The following is an 8978-nucleotide window of genomic DNA, read 5'->3' as shown; positions in this document are numbered from 1 at the left end:
TTTCCACACACCACAGTCCTGGCTCTCTGCTCACCCAACTGCTTACACTGCACTAGGCATTGTGTACCTTGGTGTGACGGGGATGGGACTTACCTATTAGTCTGATTTTATAGACAATGCAAACAGTTCATCCACCTCTGCTTCTTGAAGGATCCTTGAGAATTTAACTGGGATCATTTTGAACTGAAACAGTTTCGATGTCACAGTAATATTAAGTTTTGATTTAGTATATTTGTTATTTATCTCATAAACATCAACGGAGTTAACATCTCCTGTAGTAAAATTGATATTTGAGGCTAGTTTGAATTACAGTATGAAAAACATATTGATACTTCACGTTATCTGCTGCCATCTAGTGGCTGAAACATGTTACTGTAAAATATTAACTCTTCATTGGCGTATCAAATACTAACAGTTGGTCTATTCATCATACTCTTTTTTCTGCTTTTTTATTGGACTAAGCCTTTGTTTTTCACTAATATATATAAAAACAAATCATTTAAAGTGACAATGGAGTTGAGGTGTGTCTGACTTGTTTGGTCTCAACCTCATGTAGCTGCAGACCCCAGAAACCTGAAGACTTGACTGAGTAACAGGTTAAGTATTAGGTGGTCTGCACTGTATCTGGTTCTGTCTTTGGTTTACACTCGTTTCTGCATGGTGTCATTAAGAAAGCTAATTTTAGATTCTGCTGTAATGCACTTTGTCAGGCAGCGGCGCTCCATGAGAGCAGAAATCAGTTTGCTACAGACTTACTGTATATAAATGGAATGGTAAATGGACTGTACTTATATAGCGCCTTTCTATCTGATCAAGATACTCAAAGTGCTTTACACTACAATCTATGCCCTCATTTGCCCATTCATACATCACTCTACTAGATCTATACAAAGAATAGTCTGTGCTTTATCACATTCATACACCGAGGGAACACATATCGGAGGCAATGAAGAGTTCAATATCTTGCCAGGGACATATCAACATGTGAGTGCTGGTGGAATCAAACCCCCAGCTTTCTCAACGGAGGACAACTGCTCTAACCACTCCCACAGCTGCCCCAATATATATCTGTAGATGAGCTGTTCACCGTCCTTTGTTTTCATAGCTACAGCTCCACTTGTCAAACTCCTTGAAGTATACACTTGTTTCTGAAAGTTTCTGACTCATGTCAACTATTTATCCAACTTGTGCAGGATAGTAGTGCGTCTTTGCATGGTGGACTATCCACAAGAAAAAGGAGGAATGAACAATGAACAGGACAGAGGGTGTATTGGTAAAAGGATGCTAGAAATGCAGCTGCCATGAAAATATGGATGTAGTTAGAGTGGACATGGAGGTCATTGGAGTGAGGATAGAGTGAGATGGAGAAGCTTGTGAAAAGGGAATAGCAGAAAAAAGAAGATTTGGTCAGTCAGGCATTTGTTCATTCATTCTTGATTCCTTTGTTCAATAATGCATCCATTCAATTAGTCAGCAATTCATTCATTCACGGACCTCTTTTAAATCTAGCATGAACCCTAGTCAAGAGAACTTCATCCACATGGTCCAGCATGAGGCCCTTTTGATCCTAAGCCAAACTCGTTGTACCGCTTTGATATGACTGGCAGCGAGATGAGATGAGCAAATACCGGTTCTGCTTTTGTTTTTGTTGTGTTTTATCTCCTGTAACACCACCTACAGTATAACCAGGTCCAAGTGGTTTGCCAGCCCACCAGCAGGCCATGCACTCGTCCCACGAGAGACAGAAGGAGGGGGTTTCTCCCTGGGTGGATTGAGAGATGGATGCTCCCCTCCCTTCCAGCCCCCCACAGCTGTCAGCTCCCTTCCTGAGTTCCCCTCCCTGCCCCCGGTGCCATGGCGTCCAGCGAGGAGGACGGCACGGTTGAGGAGAAGGAAAACAACAACAAGAAGAGAACAAAAAGCGCCCTCGTCACCGCATGGCTCACTTTCTACAACATCGCCATGACCGCCGGGTACGTGTTGCCTATTAATAAGAAACACAGATAAGTTCGCCCGCACCTTAAAAATACTGTAAGCTTGTGTTGCTGTTTATAGGAACGCGTGCGTGCATGTGCGTCAAGCCGAAAGTGCCTGTTCAGCTCGAAGGACTTGGCAGACGCTTAATTTGACAGTAAAGACAGATTCAATCAGAAGCCAGCGGGGGTGTTTGGAGGTTAAGGTGGGAGGTGAGAGTTTGGAAAGTGAATGAATGGCGGCTGGTTGTTTGAGGTGGCAGGCTGGCTCTGAAGCCGTGTCCAAATAGGGCTGGCTGCGTGCTGTCAGCGTCAAGGCCCGCCGTGCGTCCCTCAGCCGCAGTGATAAGTATAGCCAGGCTGCGCTCCTGACACTGGAGCTCAGCTCCGGGACAGTGAAGTGCTCAATGAGCACATTTTGAACAACAACACAACATTATAGGAACAGTGTGTCCATGATAAAGTGAGAAACACCTGAGGGTCAGTTCTGAGATCCCTGGATCCATGATGGGGGGCCCCAGTTTGGCTCCTGTGTGTTTGAATAAACGTGATCCATCTGTAAAGAGAGATATCGAGCACATGTTTAGTGTGGTAGTAGCTGAGACTCATCCCCAACCTGCACTCTAAATGTTAACTTATCGTGCTCCATCTGTTTGTAAAACTTTGGCTCTATTTTTTGGATTGAGTTGTCTGTTAGCAAAATATCTCATGCATCGCTGGATGGATTTTAATGAAACTCTCAGAAAATGATCACTTGGTGCACAGCTATAACTGATTATCTTTTGGAGTCAACATAATTCAAGATGGCTACAACAAACAACTGACTTTACAAAACACAACATTGATTATAGCTCAGTCAGTTTTACAGATTTTGGGCTAAAATTTAGTGTGGTAGCCATGAGTCAAGCCTAGCACATACTTTAGCCACTCCTTGTTGAGTTTAATTCAAAACTATGTCATCAACTGTTTCTGTCAGCTCTATTTGTCTGTTAGTAAAATATATTAAGAATCGCTGGACAGATTTTTATTAAACCCAACAACTAATCACTAAAAGTACATCTCCAGCTGATAATCCTTTGAAGTCACAAGATGAGATGGATGTTGCAGCTAATAACCATTAGCCAAGACAAAAATCACAATAACTCAGTCAGATTTATTGATTATTGGTTAAAATTTGATATGTTGGTATCTGACACTAATCCTGAGAATATACCCAGAGTGCTAACAGATTTAGCATTATCACTTGTGATTGTGACTGTTATTTTGTTTGACCTAAACAGCTCCATCGCTTCTCATCAAAAGATATTAGTTTGAAAATCTGGCATAAAAATGGCGGGTGATGTGCATTCCCTCATAGAATGCTGTCTTTAGTTTCTCAATATGAAAGCATCTGTATGAGTCAATGAGCAGGTAGCTCTTTTATTTCTTTTTTTTTCCTCCTCTATTTTTAAAAGTATAGTTCAGTAAATTGTAATTACAAAAGAAAAAAAAAAACCAGTTTTAATGATTAAAACTAGGCCTGTCTTGATAAACAATAAATCAATTAATCACATGATAAATTAAAATGATCAACCTCATTTTCATTTATCGGCTTTATCGTTTCTTCGTGTTTCTCTCTTTCTACTGAAGACACTGGACCCCTCCCTTTCTCTTTTCTCTTTAAAATCCATTTTAACCATCCAAAATTGCATTTTTGGATCATTAAAAGCAGCTAAACTGAGAAACTAAGCTACGTGCTAAGCTAACAGGCCGACCTCAGAAAAAACGTCCCTCTTGTCGAAGCTCCAAAATTCACAGTTGAATCCCGTGCCTGCTAAGAACTTGTTTACTGATTTTTTATTAAAAGCTTTGTTTGAAAAATGCTATGCTAAAGAGCTCAAACCACACCGAACATCCGCCATTTTGAGAACCGAAAAACAGGAGGGACAGCCCATGTCATGTCAAGGGGCCTTCCTCCCATTTTTCTTTAAAGAGACACGCTGCTCACTCCCTCACTATCCATCATTCGGTTCAACCGGTCTTATACTGCCATCCGGTGGTTGAAAAAGGTAATACACACAAAAATGAGCCAACATTTTTTTCTTCAATTTGACAATAATTACTAATTATTGGCAAATTTCAAACAATATTATCGTTTATCACAATAATTTCTGAGACAATTAATCGCCCAACAAAATTTGTTTTCGTGACAGACCTAGTTAAAACCTAACATTTACCGTAGCTAAAATTTTTAAAAGGCCACACTTCAGATGGTAATTTTGCTAATGATACTTTCGTTTTGGAGCTCATCATTTCACATAAAAACTCATATTTTGCCCTAAATGATCAGATAAGCTTATTGCATAGCAACACAAAAATCATAGATAAGACTACACTGACTGCACAAATGGCTCCAGTGCAAATACACACTAAAATTAAACAATAAAATGCCAAGACAAAAATGTTATTGATTTAGTGATTGCGGCTGAGCTGTTAGACCAGTCGTCGTCCAATAGGAAAGTTGGGGGTTCAATTCCACCGGCTGTCACACGTTTGTCCCTGAAGACACTGAACCCCTCATTGCTGATGTGTGTCCCATCGGTGTATGAATGTGATAAAGCACTGATGAGTTTCTACAGATTCAGATTAGCTTTGAAGAAATGTAGAGTGCTGTATGAATGGGTAAATGAGGACACAGGTTGTAGTGTAAAGTGCTTTGAGTATCTTGACTAGATAGAAAGGCGCTATATAAGTACAGTCTACGTATAGTTCATATTTGATAAAGTAAGCTGCTTCAAAAAAACTATTCAGAAGTCATTAGATGTACTGGCAGTATCTTCAAAACATTCATAGAGTCTAAAAAAAATAAAAATAAAAAACTAGTGATAAATGGTTTTGATCTTTAGCCTCTCGGGCAGCACTACTTTACATACAGACCAGATCCTGAATGTTCTCATGAACTTGAATGAAAATCAACCGTAAATGAACAAAAATTGCCGTGTGCCAACAAGTTAAATGACAAACTTTGCTTTGCAATGAAACAGAGAGCAAGCACGAACAACATCCACTACTCTTGGCCTCAGCTCATTTGAGTATCCGGCACTCGTTTGGATACCATCGGTGTTCAGTTCAAAAGCGTGGATCCAGGGTGGTGCTTGTGTACATGACCTGAGGAACGTGCACATTTGTGAAAACGTTACTTCTCAGTCATATTTCCAGGTTTTGGAGCAAAGTAACCCACAACCTCCACTAATGACCATGGTGAAGGTCTAATTAGTATTGACAGCTGCAGCATTTTTTTTTTTCTTTGAGTACGACAAAGAAAACGTTATTAACACTGATATATATTTACTGCTACATTAGATTTATTGTTCTGGCTAAATTTTACAAGGCAATAAGCTATGCTATATGTTAGCTTGCTAATTTGAGAAGCCCATAGCTAATGACAAACAGGTTGGAATATTTATTTAAGCTAATTTATTATTGTTGATTTTTTTTTTTTTTTTTTTTTTTAATTTACCCCATCAGTTACAATTACAGTGCCTTGCGAAAGTATTCGGCCCCCTTGAACTTTTCAACCTTTTGCCACATTTCAGGCTTCAAACATAAAGATATAAAATTTTAATTTTTTTGTGAAGAATCAACAACAAGTGGGACACAATCGTGAAGTGGAATGAAATTTATTGGAAGTCTCTTGGGGTTTGTCTCTATCAGTTTTGCACATGGAGACACTGAAAGTCTTGCCCATTCTTCGTTGTAAAACAGCTCGAGCTCAGTGAGGTTGGATGGAGAGCGTTTGTGAACAGCAGTCTTCAGCTCTTTCCACAGATTCTCGATTGGATTCAGGTCTGGACTTTGACTTGGCCATTACAACACCTGGATACTTTTATTTGTGAACCATTCCATTGTAGATTTGTCTTTATGTTTTGGATCATTGTCTTGTTGGAAGATAAATCTCCGTCCCAGTCTCAGGTCTCTTGCAGACCCAAACAGGTTTTCTTCCAGAATGGTCCTGTATTTGGTCTCATCCATCTTCCCATCAATTCTGACCATCTTCCCTGTCCCTGCTGACAAAAAGCAGGCCCAAACCATGATGCTGCCACCACCATGGCACCACCCATGGCTGAGGGGCGGCTGTGGCTGAGTGGTTAGAGCAGTCGTCCTCCAATGCAAGAGTTGGGGGTTCGAACCCCACAGCAGTCACATGCCGAAGTGTCCCTGGGCAAGACACTGAACCCCTCATTGCCTCCGATGTGTGTCCCATCAGTGTATGAATGTGATAAATCACTGATTAGTCTCTTTAGAATGATTTGTTCAATTAGCTTTGTAGAGATCTAGTAGAGTGCTGTATGAATGGGTAAATGAGGACAGATTGTAGTGTAAAGCACTTTGAGTTTCTCAATAAGATAGAAAGGCGCTATATAAGTACAGTCCATTTACCATTTACCATGTTTGACAGTGGGGATGGTGTGTTCAGGGTGATGAGCTGTGTTACTTTTACACCAAACATATCGTTTTGCATTGTGGCCAAACAGTTCGATTTTGTCTAAAAAAGTTAAGTCTGGTCCTCTGGACATTCAAAAAAACAAAACAACAACAAAAAGAAATGTAGAAACGTTTCGTCTCTCATCCGAGAGACTTCCTCAGTCTGAGGTGCTGTATTCAGCTCAGTCTCTTAAATAGCACCTTCTCAGAGTGGATCAACCAGTTTTGCTGCTGACAACCAAAACCAGCTGGTCACATGCTCAAGAAGGACCATCAGCCTAACAATGGATCGTTAGTACACTGATGGCTGTTTACTATTCACAGAGGGCTGAGTGATACTAGCAATCACAGCATTGTAAGAGGGGGACAGTTGAACACGTAGGCCTCCACCCCTGTTTAACGATGGACAATTTCTTTTCACAAAGCCCACTGGTCTGGGTCTGGGTTCAGGAACCCAGACCCAGACCAGTGGTCATTCCATATGTTGAGGGAGTGTCAGAGAAACTGAGACGTTTATTTTCTAAACATAACGTCCCAGTGGCTTTTGAACCCCAAAATACATTACGGCAAAGACTGGTTCATCCCAAAGATCCAGTCCCCCGGCACAAACAGAGTAATATTGTGTATGCTGTTCAGTGTCAGGAGGGCTGTGATCAGTCTTACATCGGGGAAACTAAACAGCCACTGGCCAAAAGGATGGCCCAGCACAGAAGATCAACATCATCAGGCCAGGACTCTGCGGTCTACACTCATCTCCAGGCCAGCGGTCACTCTTTCAGGGATGAAGATGTTCACATCCTGGATAGAGAGGAACGATGGTTTGAGAGAGGAGTAAAGGAGGCCATCTTTGTGAAAAGAAATCGTCCATCGTTAAACAGGGGTGGAGGCCTCCGGGTTCAACAGTCCCCCTCTTACAATGCTGTGATTGCTAGTATCACTCAGCCCTCTGTGAATAGTAAACAGCCATCAGTGTGCTAATGATCCATTGTTAGGCTGATGGTCCTTCTTGAGCATGTGATCAGCTGGTTTTGGTTGTCAGCAGCAAAACTGGTTGATCTACTCTGAGAAGGTGCTATTTAAGAGACTGAGCTGAATACAGCTCCTCAGACTGAGGAAGTCTCTCGGATGAAAGATTTTGCTTTGTTTTGTTTTTTTGAATGTCCAGAGGACCAGATTTAACTTTTTTAGATTTTCTACCTGGATTATTGAGCATGCATCAGGATAGTTTGATTTTGGTTTCATCTGACCAGAGCACCTTCTTCCACATGTTTGGTGTGTCTCCCAGGTGCTTGTGGCAAACTTTAAACAACACTTTTTATGGATATCTTTGAGAAATGGCTTTCTTCTTGCCACTCTTCCATAAAGGCCAGATTTGTGCAGTGTATGACTGATTGTTGTCCTATGGACAGACTCTCCCACCTCAGCTGTAGATCTCTGCAGTTCATCCAGAGTGATCATGGGCCTCTTGGCTGCATCTCTGATCAGTCTTCTCCTTGTTCGAGATTAAAGTTTAGAGGGACGGCCAGGTCTTGGTAGATTTGCAGTGGTCTGATACTCCTTCCATTTCAATATGATTGCTTGCACAGTGCTCCTTGGGATGTTTAAAGCTTGGGAAATCTTTTTGTATCCAAATCCAGCTTTAAACTTCTCCACAACAGTATCTTGGACCTGCCTGGTGTGTTCCTTGGTCTTCATGATGCTCTCTGCACTTTGAACAGAACCCTGAGACTATCTCAGAGCAAGTGCATTTATACGGAGACTTGATTACACACAGGTGGATTCTAATTATCATCATCAGTCATTTGGGACATCATTGGATCATTCATAGATCCTCACTGAACTTCTGGAGTGAGTTTGCTGCACTGAAAGTAAAGGGGCCGAATAATATTGCATGCCCCACTTTTCAGGTTTTCATTAGTTAAAAAAGTTTGACACATCCAATTAATTCCATTCCACTTCATGATTGTGTCCCACTTGTTGATTCTTCACAAAAAAATAAAATTTTATATATTTATGTTTGAAGCCTGAAATGTAGCAAAAGGTTAAAAAGTTCAAGGAGGCCGAATACTTTCGCAAGGCACTGTAACTTACCATGCTCTGTTCAGCAAAATACGCTAAACAGTATTTAGTTGTTCCCTGCTTTGGCTGTGCTGTCAGTGAAAGTTAAACTTAAAGTGAATGGCCATGACTTGAAAGTTGTCTTCATGCACCCTCTGCTGGAAACATTGTACAATTACGTCATTTGCAAGTAAGGACACAGCTGGTTCCCAGCATTTTAGGGGTGAAAATTCTAAGTGGTTATATTGGCACTTAATTGGCCAATTATCACCGATATCGATATGTCCCCAAACGCCTATATCAGCCCTACGGGTATATTGGTCAGGTTCTAATAGAGACCCCAATGTACAGCAGTCAATATCCTTAGTTCTCGCAGCAGGAAATACTCTAACTTTTACTATCACCTGCAGCTGAGGACGAAAATGTTTTTGCCCATATCTGTTCTCCTCTGTGTGTGTGTGTTGGGGGGGGGGGGGGGGGGGG

At 41.2% G+C, this 8978-nt stretch overlaps 1 protein-coding gene across 1 annotated transcript in view; it reads left to right on the top strand.

The window, feature by feature from the left end:
• The first annotated feature begins 1819 nt into the window (after window positions 1-1819).
• hacd1 (3-hydroxyacyl-CoA dehydratase 1) overlaps window positions 1820-8978 on the top strand; it is a 14060-nt gene continuing 6901 nt past the window's right edge. Inside the window, exon 1 of the mRNA XM_037694347.1 lies at window positions 1820-1973. Coding sequence (XP_037550275.1) covers window positions 1855-1973 — 119 coding nt within the window. The 5' untranslated portion in view covers window positions 1820-1854. The remainder of the gene's footprint in view (window positions 1974-8978) is intronic.

This window comes from Nematolebias whitei, chromosome 20 (assembly GCF_014905685.2).
Source record: "Nematolebias whitei isolate Nwh7 chromosome 20, NemWhi1, whole genome shotgun sequence".
Lineage (NCBI taxonomy): Eukaryota > Metazoa > Chordata > Actinopteri > Cyprinodontiformes > Rivulidae > Nematolebias > Nematolebias whitei.
The sequence above is the reverse complement of the archived record's forward strand: the minus strand, read 5'-3'. Positions and strand labels throughout refer to the sequence as shown.